This window comes from Melospiza georgiana, chromosome 11, assembly GCF_028018845.1.
Source record: "Melospiza georgiana isolate bMelGeo1 chromosome 11, bMelGeo1.pri, whole genome shotgun sequence".
NCBI classification, from domain to species: Eukaryota; Metazoa; Chordata; class Aves; order Passeriformes; family Passerellidae; genus Melospiza; species Melospiza georgiana.
The window spans coordinates 9,087,141-9,109,925 of NC_080440.1; the positions used below are offsets into that span (position 1 = coordinate 9,087,141).

The window sequence follows — 22,785 nt, forward strand, 5'->3', positions numbered from 1 at the left end:
AGCATGCATGAACATGCAAAAAGTAAATGAACCAAAGCACGCATTCTAGCCAAGCAGCACCTAGTTTTATTGAGTTCCAGTAACACTGCATCACAACCAAAAGAAATTAAAATTTGCTATTTGCTTCTCAGTATTAGTCACTTCTCAAATGAAAATGTGATCATGTTTAATAAGAGTTACAGAAAACCAAGGAATAGGAGAAAGAATAAAGTTAGACAAAACTGCAAAGCTGGTGTCCTCTTCATGTGTCCCCCTCATGTCAGAGAAATTCAGTTCTTGGACATGCTATTAAATTTTCTCACATCAGTGTCAGGGATTGAATGCTAGGACACAGCATTTGATGAATCAAATGTATCACAGATTGCTATGAGCTGTGTTGTACTTTTGAAATCACATTTGGACTCTCTTCAATGGGACAGAAAGGGTCTGAGAGAAAAGTTCAGGTTAATCAAACACATTTCCCCACTGGCTCCCTCAGTAAAGCTTAGTACAAATGTTAAACATAATGCATTTTGTGTCCTAGTTCCACAGAAAAGATCAGTGTGCAGGACCTGATACGGTACCTGGATCACCCCTCAACCCACTGGACATAGCTCTGCCTCCCCTGCTGAGCTGTGTTTGCTGCTGCACATGCACAGGAGATTAAAACCAGTGTTAACACAGAAACAGCCACAAGTGACAAACTACAGGAGATGAGAACATTGCCTGACATTGCCTGCACACACAACCATGTGCAGCTGCTGACTTATGCCCTGAGAGTTAAGTACATGGCTGCCAAAAAATTATTTTAAGGAGGTTTTTCAGCATTAATGCTACATGTTTCTTCAGTAAATAAAGAACTACATTTTAAGATGTGTCCCCTTCTTCCATGAGGAAGTACTTAAGGTAGCACGTGTGATAGTGACAGCTGTGTGTTAGCAGTGTCACTGCTGTGGTTGGCTCAGAGGATTTGTCACCCCTAGCTCCTCACCAACGCTGTCAGAGTTACAGCTTGCATTTCTGACTGGCACATAGCACCACCTAAAGAATGTGAGAAAGGCAAAAAGGTATTAGGCAAACAATTATTCCTGAAATTTTAAGTGATCATTAATTTATTCCTGTGAGGCAGATTGCACTCTCTTCCTTCTCCTCTCTCGTTTCCAGACTTCCCAGTCTTCATAGACCAGGTGCAACCCAGTTAAGAAACTTCATAGCGACTTCAAAACCGAGAAAACATGCCTGGAAAAGAGAACACAGAACAAATAAGGATTCTAAAAATCTCTTTCAAGCAAGGCTTTTGAACTGCTGCACTATGAACATCTAATGTGGTTTATATGGAAGGAGGAAGAGGACAAAAAAAGTCTTAACCCAGAAGCAAGAATTCTACTGTATCCCTCCAAACAAAGGCTGAGCTTTGCCTCTGTTAGGCTCATTATTTATTGAAGGGAAAGTGAGTCCAAACTTATTCCGTCTTCTACAGCTGGATGTACAACCAATAGCTAAAAACTATCAGAAAAATTCAACACAGAGTTTTCATGCAAAGCTTTGAAGAAAGATTTACTTGTTGCTCCTAGATTAAAGCATAGTTTTACAATCTGGACACCAACAGTCAGAAGTACCTGCAGTGACAAGAACCTCTCTGGAATGGTGCAGTTGTGTCCCCTCCAGACTGCAAACACTCACTCACTGTGAGCACCACGTCCCCAGCCCCGCCGGGCTCCCGGCGCACTCACCGCGTTGGCAGGAAAGGCCCTGATCATCACAGCTGTGAAGCCCTTGTACAGAGATGCAACTCCCTCCTCTCTGATGAGCTCCCTCAGCACATCCCTAAAGCCATTGGGGTATTTTCCTGCAGGAGCTGAAAGGGATGCACAAATGTTAGCCCAGATGTGTGGCAGTGGTGAGGGCTGAAGGATGGGCCATAGGTAACAGCCCAGGGCTTTCTAGAGGTTCACACTGCTACAGCAAACAGACAAGAGAGCTCAGCAAAGGCTCAGTGAGCAGAAATTAGGTGCTCACCACAACCACATCATCAAATCATTGCAGGCAGGGAAGAAAGGAGAGTAACTTTTGTCAGGGTTGGAAGACTGAGCTGTTACTTGCACTGCTGATCACAGCTCTCCCAAGAGCTGCACTGAGGTGATAGGAATGTCAGATACAAAAACTGATGAAGCTGGTTAATAAGAAAATGATCCTATCACACGCCCCAGCCAACAACACCAACAGACTTCAAAAGAAAAGCACAGGATGTTCCAATGCTGATGTTACATGGTTATGCTGAGGTGTTTTTTAAAAGCTACTCTACTCAAAACACAGTTTCTTCCTTCTTCTGACACTGCCCTGGGAAATTCTGCCTCTGTCAGCCCTCTGAAGAAGTAGTCCACAGATCAGCCCAGTTAAACAGAACCACCATGAACCCACATCACCCACACAGCAGCACTGGGGACTGGCTCAGTGGAACAAAGCTGTGATGGGTTTCCCTCTCAGCCCTTGGTATGGTACAAACAACCACAGCAGCCATTGCTCAGAGAAAAATAAATGAGGTTTCCCGCACTGATTATCATCATTTGTGACTCAAAAAAAATGGTCACTGTCCAGTAGAGAGCTGAGTCCACAAAGACCATGGGGAGCCTTAACAAAAATATTCATTGACAGGACTGGCAGAGAAACCAAGGAAAAACCTGTCAAACTGTGCTGAAGCACAAGGTCTGGGGTCATCCTAACTGTGATTAGGCCACAGACATTAAAGAGCAGAGCTGCCAGGCCAAAAGCAATGCTCTCAGCAAGTCACACCCTGTACTATGAACTGCAGATAGCACAGGCTACAATTTATACAATTATGTCTGAAGTGAAATAATAAAACCTCTCAAAGAATTACATTTGTAACAAAACTGCTATGACAATTCTATTATTATGAGTTCTATGCTTAGGTTTCAAATCAGGTACCTCAAATCAAGACCATTATATTACCAAGGAGGCAGAAACAGAGCAGTGCAGCCTGATGTGCCAAAAATTTGTGAGGAAACCAAGTAGAATGCTAGGAACACCCTTGGGTTTTTCATGCACTTGTCTCAAGACCTTCCATCCCTGCCCAGCCCAATCCCAGGGGCACCACAGGAGTGTGGCTGTGACACCCTGGAATGCAACTCACCAGTCTGGAAACGTGATTTCAGCACGTCTGGTGGGATGGCAACTGCCCAGTTGAAGATCCCAGCCAGGCCTCCAGCAAAGAGGATCCTAGGCACACTGAGGTCGCTCACACTGTGGCAGGATCAGAGTGGGGTGGGAGGAAAAAGTGAAAAAATGATTTAAAAAGGAGAAAAATGTCAAACTCGTTGTTTTGACTAAGGTGACAATCAAAAAGACAGCCTGGCTGGCAGCCAGAAGGCAGCACAATGCTGCAGACAGACACAGTGCAGTATCTGAGCAACCTTTCCAAGATGGACCAACTCCATTCTAAAGATTCAAATATTTTTGTTCAGCAGCACACACACACATATGCTGTGGCAAAAACCCCCAAAAACTAAACCAACCAACCAAACCCCCCAAAAAATCCAGCAAAGCCCCCCAGCATTTTGTGAGCATACAGGGTTGAAACTACTTTAAGTATTCCTTACTTGGCTAATAAGATCCAAACTGGAATCTGAGGGAAACTCAGAATATTATTTTAATTGTCAGCTAACCCCAGACCAAACCAATTCAACTCACTAGATGAGGAACCATTTTTTTCTTTTTTAAATTTGTTCGGATGATCCAGCTGTAAATCTCTTTGTAGCTGGGAGATGAATCAGCAGTGCCTGGGAAGTGCAGAGAGTGGTGCCTGTGAGATTTCACTGACCTCTTTCCCTGCGGGGTCAGAATGTTCTTCAGCCACTCGTACGTCATGAAGTACATTCCGCTGGCCGGGACGTCTGGTGGGTAAACAGCAAAGCCTCTGAGGAGTGGGAAACCAAAGGAAGCCCAGAGGCACCCCAGCCCCATGCCAGCCCAGCAGCACCACTAAGTACATACAGATTTTTTTCTCTGAACCCCTTCTACAAACAAAATAAAAATCTTCTGCTGCTTTAGACAGAGGAGGCTGAACTTTCCCATGGAGAGCAGGTGCTAATGGCAAGAACTGGGAAATAACTTTTCTCTCAGCAGCCTTTCAAGCCAGGCTGTAACCTGGTTACATTACACTAATGATGAGACAGCTCTAAACTGTCCAAATTTCTGCACAGCACATCACAGCAGTGCAGGAACTTCATGAATTTTGCACACTATTAATTCTAATGATTCTATTTGGGATTTTTTTTTCTGCACATGATGGGTCTTGTTTTGTTTTTTTTTTAAGCTACTCCCACAGCCTATTCTTATCCCATATCTAAACTGGAGAACCAGCCCCTATCTAGGGACACTGCCAGAGTTACACTGCAGGCTGCTACACTTGTGTGAGAAGCAGAGGATAGAATCAATTCCTAAACTGAAGTAACAAAATACAGAAATTTCAGTTTTTCAAAGGGGAATTACTAAAATACATACAGGATTCTGAGTCTGGCACAATTACTTAGTTGTTATTGTATTTGAGAGAGGGGTCATGACATCCCAGTTCAAAATAACCCAGACTCAAAAGGGTAGAAAGCATAGCTGCTGCCACCACGTATTTTAAAGCAGTCAGCATTATACAGCAACAGTAACAGACAGGCACAATCTTTCTCTCAAGGAGAAAAAAAGAAGAAAAAAAGAAGAAAATAATTTTTTTAAAAAGCCCACTTCTGCATTTTTCTCTTCTCTTTGTTCTCTCTGCTCCTCTCCTGAAGTCTCTCATTCCTCTTGGCTTCTCAGATCTTAATTACTTCCTATATCCCTCTGATCCTTGTCATCTAATCTCTTCCTCACCCACTGAGAATCTCATGTTTATTTCTCAGGCCCTTTGAGGCACTGGAGTAGCTCTGCAGACTGGAAAAAAAAAAAAAAAAGAAAAAAAAAAGAAAATGGATGACACAGCCCCTCCAACTGCCTAAAGGGACAGTGAAATCTCCCATCCTGTGTCAGGTTTGTCATGCAGCAGGGATGGGCCAGCCCTGTCCCTCACCTCGCATGAGGGTCAGCACGGTTCCCTTGTACACGCCGCGGATGCCGGACTCGCGGTACAGCTGCTTGGCACAGTCCAGGGAGCCACTGTACTTGGTTTCACCTGTAGCTGCCTGGATCTGCAGGGTTAAAGTGAGAGTTTCTAACCACTGAAGCTTTCTGCTCGATGCAGAATCATTCCTCATATGTGTTTCCAGAGAGGAAGGAGCACACGCTCCTGCCTAGGGAGTTCTGCCTCACTTGAGCAGCCCTCACATTGAAGCTGAGGCTGTGGTTGCTGTTCCATGCAGAGAACAGATTCTCCTTTATTTTTCCACAGTATAAGTTTGAAATAACTCAAGTCACTTAGGTAATTCCACACCAACAAAAAGTAGTCTTCAAATAGTGAAATTCAAACCATTTGTATAAAATCTCCCACGATAATATCCTGTCTGTCAGAACCAACATGTGACCACCCATCACTGTATTTTCAGAGTTCAACACAGTCGGAAGCAAGCAGAGCTTCCCACACCTGCTAAAGATGGCATTTCATTTGTTCAGGTTTGCATTTGCATTTTCCAACAATACTTTCAAACCCCCGCAAGAGGTGCAGAGCTAACAGCCACCCAAATGTCAGAACACTGCTTGGAAATGCATTCCTTAGCTCTGGGAACTGTCAAGGTAACAGGACTTCTTTACACCAGAAGGAGTCTCATGATCTAGCAGGTTTACACCATTTTTTTAAGGAAAAGTTTCATTCAGAACAATTTGACTTTTCCATACTTTGAAGTGGACTGAGGCACCCATGGATGCCTCATGGAGTGTCCCACAGCATAAAGCTTGGGCTGTGTAAAATGAATAGAGCAATTACTGCTGTGTGTACTGATACTGTCATGGTGGGTTTGTTTAATGCTTCTTCATGACAGCTGCATTAAATGATAGTTGTCTCAGTCCTGTCAAAAACTAGAACAGAGTAAACGCACTAACCAAAGAAATTCCTGCTATGGAAAGACAAGACCCCTAAAATTAAATTCCCATCACCACCATCCAATGCCTTACCTGTAAAAGGCACTTGATTCTCTCTCCTGGAGCCATGATTACTGTTGTGAACACTCCTGACAACATGCCAGCAGCAAACAGCTGAGGATATCTGCCCCAAGGAAAGAGAAAAGACCCTAACACAACACAGCACACAGGAAATGAAGGGCAGAAAGACCCCTACATCCCCAGGTGATGCTGTTCCACATCAGTGGAACTTGAAATGCAAACACTGCTTTTAACAGTGCAGAAGTGCCTTGTCAGTGCAGAGCTAAACATTTAAGATCTCCAGGACTCAAAGCACTGGTTCCTACAGCAACCACAACTCAGCTCTTCACTTGCTAATACCCCTTCTACTTACATTTTTTGCTGTAGCATTCCCCATTCATTTTCATTCCCTTTCACTTCAGTCTCTTCCTCCTCCAGTCCCCCATACTCTTCTCAGTGACCCCAGATTCCACACAGATATTCCTGCTTGTGCAGCCAGAAGCCTCCTTTCCAAAACCCTCCCAAAGTCGAGTCTGTCCTACCAACCTGCCATTATCCCACACATTCTGCACCTGCTGAGTGGCAAAGTCTCCATGACAAAAATCCCTTAAACAAGCTGAGTTTCTCCATCACAAAACTATCTTTACATCCAGCCTCATACTACCTCCCCTAGTAAGATGACTTAACATCTCAATTTAATCAAATTCCACACCTTCCACTTCTCTGCACTTGCCCAAGAGATGGCATTCTATTCTAAGTCTTACACTTTTCTCTAATTCCCATGATATCTTCCAGACCATTCAGACCTCCCTTCCCACTCCACACCTCCTACTCAAACTAAGTTTAGAGGTTTTTAGCTCACCTTGGGATTATTCAGCCCCAGAAAAGGCAGGATGGGCTCCTCAGGTTTCTCTCCATCTTCTTCCTTCCACAACTTCCCTTCAAAATCAGCATGGGAAATACAACCATCCAGCCTGCCTCTAGACCCATAACCACAGCACTGGGAGCCTGACCTTTATTTTTGGGTCTCACTGTACCTTCACTGAGTCAGGTCTGCACCCACAGAACAGCACAGCTGAGCACAGTGACACTACATACACTATTTGTTCTTTCCCACTGCACTGCTTGAGAGGAATGCTACATAAAGACTCAAAAAACTCCACTGTCCTTCTCAGCTTGCTCCTTAAAACTTCCTGTTGGCACCACGTGTATAAAACACAAGGCACTGAGGTGATGAAGCTGCTGGGTGTAACTTAATGGTGCACTTGTTGTTCAGTCCCTACTGCTGCCCTGGCTTTTCCCTTCAGTCTTGCCTGCATGGGGACACTGCCATGGTGTGAAAGAAGGTAAGTGAGAGTTCCCCAGCACCTCAGCACTGCTTCCCCCTGAGCAATGGGAGCTCTGTTGGCAGCAGCTTGTGCTGCAGGGCCAGCTGTGCTCACACCAGCCCTGTGCAGACAAGACTCCAACAGAAACCAAAACCCCACCAAGTAGGCTCTACATGATGGGCTCCTGCTTTCTGACAGAGCTCCTACCTAGCACAAAAATAATGGGATAAAATCTTGCTAAGCTACAGCTCAGTCCCTGTGGAGCTGTAAATCACAGCTTGGCAAACCCATTACAGGAGTACTTTATGGCTGGGGGGCTCTCTTCATGCACAGGTAGGCTTATAGAAAGCCCCACCAACTTTTCTGAGCTTCCTGTTGCTGTTTCTGAAGGTCAGACACGCCTGAGAGGAGGGCTGCTCATAAACACCTCTTTCCAGAAATAATAATAAAACATTTTTATGGCTGTTTTCACATCCTAATGAAGGGCCACAAGAAGACTCGTAACTAACAGGGAAAGGAGATTCAGGGCTGTGAATAAATTCATGCTTGACCATGAATTTATTGCTCCCATAGTTTCTGTTAACAGCAAGCCTGCTGGCAGGCAATCATTACATAACTCTCACTGTGCTCATCCACACCGGAATTGTTCCTCCGTGGCTCCTTCTTGCGTAGAGAGGGAATTGCATCTCACCTGCCCACACAGCGCCTGTTTTAGCCTGTGCTATCACTCCCACGCTTCCAGAAGCATTAAAACATGAGTGGTTTATCTTTCAGAACTATATTTATAACCTAGGAGAAGACACCAATTTACACCACAGCTCAACGTGTGACAGTGCAGCCTCAGGATGCCTTTCCCAACCGTCTGATCAAGCAGGAACTCACGTCAAAACATCGTCAGGATTCCTCTGCTGGAGTCTCTTCCCCAAGCCAAACCCAAAGAAGCACACAGCAAACATGGGTGTCACCCCGATGATGGGAGCTGCCATTCCTCTGTATAAGCCTTGGACTCCCTGCAAGAAACATTATCACAGGAATTATTGGTTTGGCATAAACTTTGCACACATTTCAGCTTGTTGAGAAGGGAAAGGCAACAATCCAGGATAGGATCTATCTAACAGCCAAATTGATCAGAGGAATGAAGGGGCTTATTGCTCATTTGCAGTTATACGTGTTTAGCTGAGGCTCAGGGACTGCTGCAGAGGAAAGTTATCCTTCCTGGGAAAGCCTGGCACCACTGATGCCCTTCTAGAGCAATACTCATCACCTGCATGTTCATCTCAAGCATGGGAAGTGAAGGTAAAAGCCCCTTGAATAAGAGCCTTAATAGAGTATGTCAAGAGAGAACACTGTCAGCTGCACACAGAAATGCACCTGTGTTTTATTGGTAACTTGTTAAATGCAGTAGTGTAAAATCCTGACACTGAACCTGAGAATGCTGAAATGAATTCACTCTTCAACTAAAGAAAGAGCCAGGGAGAGCAAACTGGAATTCCTTCACTCCCCACATGAATTCACTTTGGGACAGACTCAAGAGCAATTTTTTTTTTTTTTGTTTCCTACCCTAAATCCAAACTTTTCCCCCACACAACATCACATTCCTAATGTTTCCTTCCATAGACTCCACATGTGAAAAAGTTCTAATGCAGACCCCAGCAGCTGTATTTATTTCACTTATCTTGCCTTTAAATTGAACTTTGTCCAATAAAAAGGAGAGTTATCTTCCTAGATAAAGGCTAGGCACATAAATTAAATATTTGCTGGTCTCTGCACCCCTTTCTTCCCTCTGTCCCAATAAACCAGCTCATCCCAGTACCTGCTGAAGTCTTACAGGCACAACTGGCTCTGCCATGAAACTGCGCCTGGCTGAGAGATCAGGCACTGCTGCTCAAGCTCCCCTTGGGCACTGGGAAGCAAAAGGCCTTGGCAGAGAGGGTGAGTAGTTTTCCTCACAGGAATGGATGAGTATTGAGTAGGAGTGGAGAGGCAGCAGTGCTTTTGAACTCCCCATCACAAGGCTGTTATTATGGCTCAGCTCTGACGTCCGTGCTGCAGCAGGGGTGTTAAAAACTGCCAGGGATTCAGAGCTGGCACAGCATTCCACTCCTTTGTGGGAGAGACCAGGCAAACAAGATTTGCTTTGGTTATATAACCACCTGTTAATACCACAATGGAAGGAGATTTCAGATTTTGAGGCAGATCTTTCATTGAACAGGGAGTTACTTAACAAGATCCAGCACTTAGAAATGAGACTTCAGACAAGCAGATAAACAGCTGGGCTTTACAGTCATAATTTCCAAATGGTAAATAGCTGCTGAGAAAACTTAAAAAGCAGAAAATTTGACTATCTGTCAATTAAAGACTTTAAATCAAAGCTGTGCGCCTTTAAAAACAAAACAGAGTAGCTCAACAACATGATCATGATAATTCAGGAGTAAAAAACACTGTCCACCTTCTAGAGAAGGTTCAACAACTACTATAATTGACACTCTGCTCTCAAAAAAAGAAAAATATAAAAAACTCTATAAATTAAAGATCCTCTGCTTTCTCACAGGTGGCATAACACCTTATAGAAGAAAGTTAAAGTACTGCTTGTAACAAGAGAAGTCATTATCCATTTTAGAATTTCCAGAGATGACTCAAAATACCTGCAAAATCCAAAGGCCAAAAAACAACTGCCAACATTTACTCCAGTCTAACTTCAGACATTAGTTAATATCATGCTATTTTGAACCCAAAACATTTCTTAGCAAAACAAAGATACACGTACCAGGAGCATGTGTATGCTAAGTATCCCCCAAGCTTTGTAATCTGCTTAAAAATGTTAATTAGAATCAATTTAACTGGCAACCTAGGAACTGTAGGCTTTCTCTGTAGGATTCCACACAGAGAATGTACAGAAACAATTGATATATCTGGCAGGTGTCACAGTACCTCTCCAACAAGAGTCTTTCTGAAGCAGTCAAAGGTCCCAGAATAGAGTGGGGGCTGGCCAGGCTGTGGCTTAGGCTGGGTTTGCAGTCTGACCTAGTAAGAGGGAAAGGAAAACATTATTTTATTAAATATTACAATCTCAACTTTAATTGACAGAACACCTCTGGCTATTATGGAGTATGTTTTGTGACTGGACCTGAAGATCATGATAGAAAAACTGACATCATTTTAGCCCTTTGCAGAAGAGAAGAGGTTGAATTTTAATGTAATGAGTAGTGAATGTATTTAACTAATTAATTGCTGGGACAACGTCTGGATGAGGACCCCAGCTCCGTAGACACCATAGGGTCACTCCTGGCCTCCCCCTGGAGCAAGGGCGCGGGGTCCCGCCGCGGGAGGGGGCTGGCGGGCGCATCCCAGCTCCCATCTCCTTCCAGCACGGGGAGCACCGGGGCTCTTACCCCGCCGCTCTTTTCCCGGTTTCTCACTAGAACCGGCACCGCCACACGCCCGGCCGCCACGCCGCCAGGGGGCGCCCTTCAGAGGCCCAGCGCAGCCTCCCCGCGGCGGCACCGAGCCCCGCCCCCCGCGCAGTGCCTGCCGGGAGCTGTAGTTCTGCCATAGCGCCCACCGGGACCCGCGCCGCTTCCGCGCGGTTTCTGCCGGGAGCTGTAGTTCCACATCCCGGTGCCCCGAACGCACCGAGCACCGGCGGCCTCATCGTTCCCGGGCGCCCCGCGCAACTCTACCTTGATGGTGTCCAGCGGGTGCCCCACGAACACCAGGCAGACACCCCCGAAACCGCCAGCGAAGAAGTTCTTCAAGGGGCTGATGGGCTGCGGCTGTTTTGCCATGGCGGCGGCGGCGATGGAGGGTGAGAACCGGGACCGGGATCGGGACCGGGGTCGGGACGCTGCGTCCCCGCCGAGCCAATGCTGCCCCCTCCGCGCCGCGACCTTTAGCCCAGTGCGGGGCACGCCGGGAAGCGGGCGCGGGGCGGGCCGGGACGGCGGCGGTGCGAGGGGCCGCTCCCGGCGCGGCCACTGGGCGCTGTCACCGGCCGCGCCCGGCCCGGGGGCCGCTCCTCAGCCCGCCTCCCCCCGCACACCCGCAGTGGTTCGGCCGCTCCCCCCCGGCCCAGCGCCGTGGCCCGGCCCGGCCCCGCCCCGCCCGGCGGAGGTGACGCACCGGGCCCGGCGGTTCCGGCGCGCAGAGGGAGCCCGGGGCGCCGCTCTCGCCGCCCGCCCGGTAAGTGCGGGGCCCGGCCGCGCCGGGGCTGGGGCGGGCCCGGCGGGAGGGATGCGGGGCCGCTTATCCGTGCCCGGTGCTGAGCTCGGCGCTCCGCCCCGGTAGAAGCCGCAGCCCGGAGCTCTCGGGCTCTGGGCGGCCGTGCGGGGGCCCCTCCTGGCCCCGCCGCCGCCCGGGCTCCCCGCACGGCTCCTCTCCCGCTCTGCCCTCCCCCGAGCCTGCGGCGCTCCGGTGTGCGGGACGGGCCGGGGGCTGCGTTCCGCTCCCGTTCCGAGAGAATGGAGCCGGGGTAGTTTAAACGCGCTGGGTGCCCCAGCCCGGAGGCGCCCTGGAATACGCAGGTACCCGTAAAACAACTTGTTAAAGTGACGGTAGGTTAGGAAGGGCAGGAGTGAAATGGGTGAGGTGGCAAAGACAAGGCAGCCGCGGGAGTGTGAACCGAGGCTGGCAGGAGGAAGGAGAGCAGGTTTGTCCCTGGGGAAGGGTGGCACAGCTGCAAGGGGGTCCCTGCAGAGTCATCTGTGGCGAAAAGCGTCAGGCATCTTCTGGTTTCTCAGTCTTGGATGAAAAATTTCTCCCTAAAAAACAGTGGAGAAGGAACAGCGAGGTGTGCACTGCATATATGAGGAAGCAGCTGGGGATGAGCCACAAATTATAGGTTTGGGTGGCACAGATGAAGATGCAGTTAGCATTGATGGCCAGCATGGAGCTGAGGCTGTGGATGGTTTCAGGGAAAAGGAAGAGTGTTGGCCTGTCTAAAGGTTACATGGATAAGGAGTCCAGGAAGCAGACTTAAGTTGCACTTTCTCTGTTTCAGATAAATAAAGAGGTGAAAGAAGATAAAACCGTATGAAATGGTTGTGAAATATCAACAGAAAAAGAGGAGGAGCATTCTCCAATTGGAGGAGTCTCCACCAAAAGAGTTATTAGAGGAATCCCACAAGGATAGGGATAAAAAAAGAGAGATGTAGTTGGACTAGTGGAATCACAGTGTGGTGGCACGGTGGAAGGCATTTTGTTTCAAAAGACCTTGTTAAGAATTGTGTTGCAAAGCAGGAGTCAGGGAAAGGGCACTGTTGGAGGTGACAGATAGCAGAGGGTAGGGGTGGGTATGTTTAGGAGTTCCTGCAAGAGACTGGAGCAAGAGAGGTGACTAAATTGTATCAGTGTTAGTGAAGATACACGAGTATCTTGGATTAAGGTGGTTAAGGAATAGATCATCCTCCCTTGGATTGGAAAGTGATCTAAGTATGGTTTAAAAATTTATAATTTGGTCTTGGGAGCTATGGTCATTATTTAATCTAAATAAACCTGGCTTTTTTGACCCTATCTTTTGAGCTTAACATCTTTATTGTCTTAAAAATTAGTGCTATAAAGTAGTAGCTCTGCCTTGTCTTTGTATTCAGAGAGTTTGATTTGGGCATTGGGCGGAGCATAGATGAGGAGAGTTTATTCCTGGTTTTCCAAGGACCCTGCTTTGCTTTGTCCACAGAGCATGTTCTTTATGCTTCCTTTCCCTTCACCTGTGTCAGTGGTGTCCCGTTGTGCTGGAAGTGAGCTCTTTCCTTGAATCTTGGGACAGGAGTCACAGAAGTCACCCAGTTCTGCAGACTGTTTTCTGCTTGATAAATCCATGTGTCCCTTTCCTGTGCAAACAGTTCCTCTGTTTGCTCACAGAACTGTGCCAGTGGCACAGAGAGACGTCTCTGCCCTCCTCTGAGTCCCTCCCCAGGGACTGGTGTGCAACTGGGAGCTACTGGGCAGCCCCCTATTCTACAAACATCTCAGTGCTTGGCTGTGACTTGCCATGTGTTGGAATAGCAGAGGGCCCAGTGTTTTCATGGGTATTTTCTCTCTCTGGAGTGTGGAATGATCTGAGTGAGTTTGAGAAGTTCCCTGGCCTGTGAGACTTGCTCAGTTGTTGTAGCACTCTGGGCTGTTGATGGCCCACACTGGGGTTAGAGGCTCAATAAGGAATTATTTTAACATAAGTTTTAGCAGGTCAAGATCCATTACTCCTTTTATGCAAGAGCTCAGTGTCAGTGCAGATTAAGCCCAGACTCTAAGCAGGGTAGAGGGAAGGATGAGGGTTTGCCCTGTGTCTGCCAAATCAGATTCCACATCTGTCTCCTTCCAGTATGGAGAGACTGTGTCTGTTCCTCTGAAGTTCTGTGGAAAGCAGTGCTATAAATTGTTTCTGTGCTACATGTGCTGTGGATAGCTAAGGAATCAAGAGGCAAATGAAAGGAATGAAGACCAGAATTCAGGAGGTAATTTAATTAGGTACTAGTCTTCAGCCTCTCTGGAGGTTTGTATCTCCTGAAATCACTGAAGCCCCTCCAATTAATTGTACATCACATCTTATTGTACATCACATCTCTTACTTGTTATTCTCTGCTGCCTGGTCAAGTGACTGGAAACAGAAAAAAAAAAAAAAAAGAGTTGAGGAAAAAGAATGAAAATTTGTGGTTGAGATTTCCTGTACTCTAAAGCTCTAAAGTCAGGATTATCAAAGCTTGATTATGGTTTCCCCAGCAGCTATAAATTGCAGTACTGAGGGAATATATTTGAGTGGCAGAGCTGACAACATTGTCATGCAGAATGGGAATGTTTTTAAGGAACCAAATACATGCTGTACATGCTGCTTATGGAAAACAGAGCTTTGATTTTAATATATGTTTTTATATGTAAAATGTAGTCACAGCATTGTTTTAATTCTTTTGTATTTAATATATTCTCTCTAAACTAAATAATTTGGTTAAATGGAAATTTACGACTAAGTATGAGATGACCATAATTCAAGGTTGATTCATGCTTTACTGCTGAATCTTTTAGAGCTCAAATTCATATGGCTCAGTTACACAAGCAGAAGATTTGTAGTTCAGATAAGTATCAGATGTGTGAATTTTCCAAAACAAGTGAGAATCTTAAAAAAAAAAAGTTAGCTGTTCTGATTCTTCTTCAATAACAGCTATCAACACCTGAGCATAAATTTGTACATTCAAAAGGTAATAAGTATATCTTGAGAAGGCAATAAATAATAATTTTATTTCCCCCTTCAGATATAAGGTCCAAGCCGCATCACATCCAGTAGAACCAATTTGAAGGGATGAACTAGCTTCACAATTTCTTTTGAGATGATATTGAAGACTGTTAAATTGTGTGCATGTGAGAGATCTGTTTGCTGCTCTTGTTTTCCTAAGTCTCACTTAATGTCTGTGTTTCTGGAGCAATATGGATTTGTACAGAATATCACAGGTTTGCACAGGACATCACAGGTTGCCTTTCTGCCTACTATGGCCATAGGTAAGGGGTTTGTGTTTTTCCTGTTAATTAAATAGCTAGGATGCTGCATCATTGCAGGCTGTTGATAAAGAACTTCTCAGAGAAAAAATTCATTTTTTTCTCTCTGAGAAGATCTGTAGTGAAGGTTGTGCAGCCAGTTTCCAAATGTCAGAGGTCAGGGGGCCTGCACTGGGGACTGGGATGCAGTAATAACCCAATCTCCAAGGATCTGGACCTATCCTGTAGGAGCAGCCTTGCTTTGGACTTGCAGGAGTCACAATGGATCCAAACCAGGGACATGCACAGCAGAATCCTCTTTACTGGGCCCTTGGGTTGGTCTGTTCCTACCTGCTTGATCACCTCTTTGTTGTTTACGTGGCACCTCTTGCAATTTCCTAGGCACAGAAAAAACTGTTTTTCCTCCCTTAGGAGACAGAGCTCAGATGAAATCAAAAGAACGATAAAGTTTGGAGGAAAACAAAGAAGCTGCTCTTGCTTTCCTGGTCTGCAGTTGGGCAGGGCATTAAGATGTCCGTGGACATGAACAGCCAGGGCTCTGACAGCAATGAAGAGGATTATGACCCTAATTGCGAGGAGGAGGAAGAGGATGAGGATCCTGGGGATATTGAGGATTATTATGATGGGGTAGCTAACGACGTGGAGCAGCAGGGAGCAGATGCCTTTGATCCAGAGGAATATCAGTTCACCTGCTTGACTTACAAGGAGTCGGAGAGCACTCTCAATGAACACATGGCCAGCTTGGCTGCCACGTTGAAGGTGAGGAAAGGTTTCTGCATTCACAGAGACACGTCTGTGGTTGAACAGGCAAACACTGAACACAGTTCCAACCAAAGCTGTGGCAATGTTGCTGTTATGGGGGGTTGGAGGAGCGTTGTTGAAGGTCCCTTGTTTGAAACTGACTCAAAGGTTTACAATTGTTACACATTGGGGCCTGAAAAATCTTCCTTATTGAATGTTGATTCTCTTTTTTTTACAGAGCTGAGCTTCATGACCAAAATGCCTGAGTTATAACTCTGCATTAACACAATGCTAAGAGGGTATATAGAAAAGAAACAAATCAAACCATAAGTGGTGCAGTTTGGTACACCTGTGTTTGAGAAGATAACTGACAAATAGGAAGACATGCTAAAACTCTAATTCTAACAAAAACATTTTTCTTGGTTGGTTCTGAGAGAATAATCAGTTTTTCAAAGTCAGATTAGCTGTTATGCCAGTTATTAACCCTGCTGTTGCAGTGATAGCAGTTCAAGTACAGTGAACTTGCCACCTCTTGGAGCATATGTGACTTAATTAATCACAGAAAAATCTCACTCAGAGTCAGCTCCATGGAATTGTGCTCAATAAGACTTTGGTGATCTCTTCTTTCTCTTTTTGTAACCAGCTACTGTAGTGTCAGTCAAAAGAGGAGTGAGGTCAGAGGAAAGCAGAGTTTTCTAAGCTCTAGATGTGGACACTGGGTTGAAGTGCCTGCTGCATCTACTTTGTAACAGACCAGGTCTTCTGGTGCTTGCTCTTGTCTGGGGCAGGACAGATGATGACTGCAGCATGTTAAGCATGTTGGGTAGGTTTTGATTCCAACTCACTCTGTCTGAATCAAATCTAATTTTAAAAATGAGAGGGATCTCTTGATCTTTATTTGCACATCAATGTCCTGAAGAAAGAGTATAACCATGAAGCCTGAGGACTGTGAACCATAAACAACATGTTTTAAAAGGCACTCATAATTGGTGATTTTCCCACCTGTTGTACTTGTTCCCAGTATTTACCACCTCAGAAAATGAAGTTGTACTTTTTCTTGCTCTTAAACTTGTCTCTGTAATTGCCTCAAAATGTGCATTCTGAGCTCTGAATGCCTGCAGTTCCCTACAGGTTGTCAGAAACTGGAGGCAGCAGAAAATTACAAATGAGAATAGTTGGTCAGCACTTCTGGTCCAGCTGCCTGTTGCTTTTGATTCTTAGCAATTAAGATTTAGAACAGCTTTTCTGTGCCTGATTTTCTGCCTTCAAATGGAACACCCTCCTAAAAGGTGACCCCTGCCATATTGTTCTCTTGAATTAAATTACAGAAAGCAATACTTTTAGTCCTTAAAATAAGGCTTCCAGTGTTAAAATAAAATTTTCAGGAGTTATGAAGGTCTAATTGAGCATCTGTTATAGTTGCCCAGATTGTTCCAACCTGCTAGCTCAGATCTCATCCCAAGGAGAGAAAAATCTAATTTTTTTTAGTATCAAAAATATGCCTGCATATTTACTGTTACAATTAAGTGCTACACACTTGGGTTGGTGCATAAGAAGATGAAATTGAATTTGAGTAGCAGTTTGGAATGATGTGATCTTGTAAGCCACACTCAGGCTTCAGTCCTTGAAGTGCCACATTAACTCTCTTTTCTCCAGCAACAATAGTCCCACAGTTGCACTTTTATTGGATTTCTCTTGTGTATCTGCAGCATTTGCTTTTTGCTTCCTGGCATACTTGCTTACAATTCTTCAACAACCCTGTCTTCCTTCCCCTCTCTCCACTTCCCCAAGGAAACTTGTGATTTTGTTTGAGACAAAATGGAATAGAAAGAATTAGTATGGAATTAGCAAGCATAGAGAAGAAAGAAATGGAATGGAGCATGCTGAACTATTTATCATATGAACTATTTTCAATGGACTTAATGAATATGAGTAAACAGGGGTTGACTTTCTAAGGAATTGTATTAACTTCTTTTCTATTAATTTGCTTGAGCTGTAAAAACTGCTTTTTCTTTTTAAAACTGCCTTTCACAATGTCTCGGGTTTCCTTGGATAGTGATGATTGTTCTTCTGGAGCATCTAGTTAATTTTGATTTCATCTCCTTTATGATAGATACTGATTACATGGTGCTTTTTCAGCACCCGCCTGTATTTAAGGCAGAGTGGTTGCCCCAACAGGGAAGGCTGAAGGTAAATGAAAGATTATCTTCAGGAGGTACAATGTTGAAGCCAATGGATGACTTGGTGTTTGAGTGATTTACTATCACAGATTAATAGATTAACACAATTCCCTGAAGGAAATAAAAAATAAATGCAATGAACGGCTTAAAGCTGGGTTGGAATGTTCTACCAGTGTCTGTTCTCATGAGGTGATTCACTTTCTGAAGGTTAAACTCCAGGACACACACATGTGTATTGAGTGGCTTTTTTCTTTGTGACATATTGGCTGCACACTTTAAAGATCAGAAACAGAATTTCAGAGCTTTACATCTTCATATTTGCTATCTGTGCTAATAGTGGCTAATAACAGTTTAAATAGATAATATTTCATTTGCTCTGCTCATTAACCTCAACATTTGTTTTTCAGACTGTTTTGCTCAGCTATTTCAGACTGATTGTTAAAATCCTATTTTATTTTAAAGTGTTGTAGGGAAGGGTGGTCTTTGGAAACCTTCTTGGCTGTTTGCATTCCCCATGAGTTACAGCTGACCTTGTCCTCATTCTTGCTAAAGGCACTGAACTGAGCAAACCTTGCACTGGCTGGTTAATGTCAGGTCAGGTGTGAACACCCTGCACATGTTTAGAAGTTTTCATGAAATATTGAAAGAGAATCTCTATTAGACAAAATACTGTGTTTTGTTTACCTTGGTTAGAAACAACACTCAGTTAAAATCTGAAGTCTGATAAAAGCGTATGACCCTGCATGTAGGTAAATGTGTGTCCTTGTATCTCTTACTGTTGTAGGAAACTTTTGCCTCAAAATCTTCTGACTTTTTTTTTGTCAGTGGGGAAATCTGAATAGGAACATTGGTGCAAACAAGGCAGCAGGAGACTGAACCAGCTGTGCTGTGTGACAGGCTTGCAGCTGCATTAGTGGTTATTCCAGAACCATACAGAAGCTGGAGAGATTTAATAAGTGTTACTCTGAGAGTTTCTCCTTAATTTTGGTTTTAGTAAGAACTGTGAGTTCTTTGGTGTTCAAGGAAAAGGAGAGGAAATCTTTGCTCCTTGGTTAGTGCTGTTAATAGGAAGATCTGAGGAAGGTTCTGTTAATACCCTGACTAAAATTAGGACAGGCTATCTCTGTTGAAACATACCAGAAGAAAATCTTGAATGAATACCCAAAACTGTGCTTCTCTGACCAAAAGGCCTGTGAATTGAAGCAGGTCACTTTTAATTCCTCAAAAGGTCACTTGCCCACAGTCAACACTTGCAAAGGACAATGCTCTCAAAAGCAGAGTGGCCTGTATTGCCTGCAGACCAGCAAGTGAATTCACAACAGTTCTTTTTAAGAAATAAATGTAATTATAAGATACAGTATCTTTCAAAAATAATGAATTGAAATGGTACAGTAGTAACTGTGCTTTCGAGATAACTCTGTCAGTTGTCATTGAGGGATTGTGGGTCCTGGAGTGGCTTATCAGTACATGCAAACAGTGTGATACTCAGCAGTTGTACAAACAAAGCTGAGCCTGTCGCTGGCAAGCAGTAAAGTGTGTGATGATGTCATATTGTTTTTGTTTGTTAATGATGCTTCCTGGCTCTGCTGAGGGTCTCCATACATGCCTGCAGTATCTAATGTTTCAAATAACTGGCAATGGTTTCTCTGTTCCAGTGATGAAGTGGATTTTTCTAGTGTTACTTTTTTTTTAAATAAACCACTAGGTAAAACAATTACAATTAGAATTTATGAAAAAAAAATTTACCTTGACTTTAGGTATTAGCTGATTGTCGTGAGGAAGCTGTGATCTTTCTGCAAATGCAAGCTAGCAAGGGGTTAGTCATGTGGTTCTACAGGCAATTGGAACTGATGTTTTTCCACTAAAACCAAAGAAATTGTAAGATTGAAGAACTTACACTTTTCACTTCACTAATTTGAGTGATCTGCTATCTGATATTTCTCAGAGAGCAAAAAACTTGCTTCCTGTGCTTCCTGAAATTACAGCTTGTGATGTGGGTGTTGTTAGCTCTGTCCCTTGAAGAGTAAATCTTGGTAGATGCAAAAAGTACTCGATATCATGACATAATTCTGTTCATCTATGTTATCTCTACTGATCTTTCAGAGATAAACCAGTTTTTCATATATTGTGGCTCACCATACTGATGTTGCATCTTTTCATGGGTCCAGATAAGTTTTTACTCATGAGGCTGCTCCACACACTCAAATTGCCCTGACACAGAGCAGTTAGTTTGTAGAGCTGCTTGGTGAGAGCTGGCAGTGCTCCTTTGGAAATGCCATCTCCAGCAGAGCCAGGGTCATGTGCACGGGGCTGGCAGCCCTGTGAGCAGCCCTCTGAAGGAGCCTGTGCCTGCAGTCACAAAGCATCTGTAAAGAGCCCTGTGCAGGAGCCTGGTGTGTGTGTCTGTCTGTTTGTGTGTGTGTGCCCTGCTGTATTGCTGTTCAAACCATGCCCCAGAGTGTGCTGTGGGTGCTGCTTATCTGGACCAGCCTGCAGTGCCATCCTTTCAATGCTTCATGGAGCTTTCTGCAATGTAAAATGGCATTGTTAAAGCCTCACTGTGCCTGGGTACCTCAGGTGCAGGAGGGGGATTAAAGGCTCTTAATGTATTAAAATGCATGTACATAAGAGCAGGGTTTCAAAAATTTATGTTCAAAGTTTAGGTCCATTGGTAAGCATTAGTAAGCAGTAAATATTTAAATATCTTTTTTTATAAATGGCAGAACCTGATAGGCAAATTTGGCTTTTTCACAAAACCGTTGTGGTGCTGTTTGGCAAAGATAACATGCTGTATCAAAGTACCAATAAACCCCCAGATGAGTCAGGACGTGCAGGTTTATATCTATTCTGTGTCCTTTATTTAACACCAAGCCAACATTATGTGGGACATCCAGTCTGAAGCTGTAACCCTTAGGAGCACTCATGTTTGAGACATGGCTTTGTCCTTTACCTGGTTTTTGTTCCTGAACAGAAAGATCCTGGAAGTTCTGCAAGGCAAAAAGTTGTGGTTTTGCCTACCCCTTCACAGTGCCTGTACTTCAGCAGCGTCAAGAGGATAGAAGAGTGTTGAACTTCAGTGTAACTGCCTTCAGTGTGTCTTGTTTTGGCTCATAAGAATATTTTTGTTTTAAAAAAATGTATTAAATTTTTGTAAACTTGCTGTCAGCAGAATAAGAGAACTGGCTGGAGAGCCCAGACCTTGCAACCTTGTGACACTTTCCTGGTGTCGTTTGAGGAGAGAAAACAATTTTGTTACTTGTTGCCCAGGAAATGCTGAAATTGTCGGCTGAAAAAATGAGCCACAAATGTGGAGGGTGATTATAGCCCACACATTTCTTTGTGATTCACACCTTAAGTGTATTTTAGAGCCAGTGTGACTCTGCAGTGAGGAGAATAATCTGTTCACAGCTGTTGATGAGTGTGATCTTGGTGGGAGGTAGAGGCAAGACACAAGTCAATAAAAATGCCAAAACAATCTTTCAGTAACTATTTCATGTTGCAAGCTCACAGCTGGACATCATGATCACAGAGCAGCATGGAGCAGCTGAACACTTTGCCAAATTTGTGCTGTGCCTATTAAGGATGGTGCAGCAGAAAGGAGCTGTGCTGTGCACTGTGAAACATGGTTGTGCAAAGCAGATGTTCCTCCTCTTCATCTTTGTGTAACAACAGTAAAATGCCCTCAGAGCTGGGTTGTTGAAGGGCTGTGTTATTTGGGGCTGAGCAGGGATTACTCCTTGCAAAGTTCCCTAAGCCCTGCTCCACTGTGGCTGTGTGCACACACCAGTGCTCCCAGTTTGGAGCTGGCTGCCCAGTGTTCTGAGCCACAATTCTGTGGGTTCAGGTTATTACCAGACCTTTGCCTCTTCCCTGTGCACCTTGTGAATCCTCCTCTCTGCCAGCCAGAAGGAATTGTCCCCCTGTGCTGTGCTGGGAGGGCACCTGGGCAGGGGCTGTGCAGTGGGGTGAGCTGCTGGGGTTGGCAGCACTCGGGGAGCTCAGTGCAGCTCTGCTGGTTCCCACTGTGTTGCTTTGGGAACAATAACTGCAGGGAGGACAGCTGGGGAGTCTCACGTCAATCTCGTATCTGTGTGCTGTCTTACAGCTCTCTTGCTGCATTTCTCTCGCTCTAAATCTTTCAAAGAAGGGATCTCATAGCTGTTTTGTAATAATGCCTTCTGGCGTACCAGCTTGCTTCAATGTTTCTGTTCTTTTAATATTTATTTCTGAATTTCCTCAGGAAGAATAGCCTAACAGCTTGAGAAATACGTATGTTGAGATTTCCTAGCTGAGTCCTACTGATCCTGTTTGCTGGCAGCTGCAGCTGAAATTGTTGCTGTCCTCGTGTAGGAGAGCAGATGGATTAAAGCCATGTGTAAATGTGGGGAAAGAGCTAGAATTTAACCCCAGGTCCCCTTTCTTCACTCTGTGGCCAACTAGGTTATGCACTGACAGCTTCACAACAGTGGTGTAACACCAGCAGTGTTTGCCATCCCCAAAATGCACTCTGCCTCCTAAATATGCTTCTAATCTTGCAGACTGGCACCAGGTCTCTGCATGGCAGGAGGTGAGTGACAAGGGTACAGGTTAAAACCCTGTGATGAAGCAGAGCTTATGAAGTGCTGGTTGACAAAACCTTTCCGTGGTATTGAGAGTAGCAGTTGCAGCTACAGTCTCTTAAATGGCATTTCTTACCTGCTGCAGCCTGCAGTCTGTAATCAGGAGAGGGCCTGAAATGTCAGACAAATCATAATCTGTCCTCTGTGTGAAACATAAAGGTGGAGGGCTTTTTCTCACTTTTTAAAAAAACTTGACTGAACACAAGAAATAAAGAAATACAGTGTATAGGTTTTTGTTTTAAGACTGCCTGGTTTTCCTGTTAGATGAAATTAATTTGAGTTCAGTTTTGAAAGCAATCTTCTTAGGCTCAGAAACCTATAATAGGTATGAAAGATTTGCTACAAGACTGAACACTTGGGGTGTTCATGGCAGGTGAT

General features: G+C 44.6%; 2 protein-coding genes across 4 annotated transcripts in view; one reads left to right on the forward strand and one right to left on the reverse strand.

Moving 5' to 3' along the window:
- Positions 1-1,073: 1,073 nt before the first annotated feature.
- On the reverse strand, positions 1,074-11,332 carry SLC25A20 (solute carrier family 25 member 20). The gene is made up of 9 exons (XM_058031724.1): positions 11,066-11,332; positions 10,317-10,409; positions 8,268-8,395; positions 6,091-6,181; positions 5,054-5,171; positions 3,818-3,890; positions 3,131-3,240; positions 1,713-1,837; positions 1,074-1,218 (listed from the first exon to the last, which is right to left on the reverse strand). Exons 1-9 carry the CDS (start codon positions 11,168-11,170, stop codon positions 1,156-1,158), a joined length of 906 nt encoding a protein of 301 aa, XP_057887707.1. The 5' UTR covers positions 11,171-11,332; the 3' UTR covers positions 1,074-1,155.
- Positions 11,107-22,785, forward strand: part of ARIH2 (ariadne RBR E3 ubiquitin protein ligase 2) — a 35,137-nt gene continuing 23,458 nt past the window's right edge. For 2 of the 3 annotated variants that reach the window (XM_058031721.1, XM_058031723.1), the window contains exons 1-2: positions 11,491-11,564; positions 15,279-15,626. In XM_058031721.1, the coding sequence (XP_057887704.1) occupies positions 15,378-15,626 (249 nt within the window). In that variant the 5' untranslated portion in view covers positions 11,491-11,564; positions 15,279-15,377. Of the gene's footprint in view, positions 11,191-11,490; positions 11,565-15,278; positions 15,627-22,785 lie in introns of those variants that run through there. The other variant, XM_058031722.1, reaches the window with a different exon arrangement.

Bases quoted from the DNA above. Each gene is read 5' to 3' on its own strand.
- SLC25A20 (XM_058031724.1), bottom strand. From the start codon at position 11,170: ATGGCAAAACAGCCGCAGCCCATCAGCCCCTTGAAGAACTTCTTCGCT. The intron at 10,410-11,065 runs GTAGAGTTGCGC...CCCTCTTACTAG, and splicing joins ACCCGCTGGACACCATCAAG to GTCAGACTGCAAACCCAGCC. The intron at 1,838-3,130 runs GTGAGTTGCATT...CATCCCTTTCAG, and splicing joins GAAATCACGTTTCCAGACTG to CTCCTGCAGGAAAATACCCC.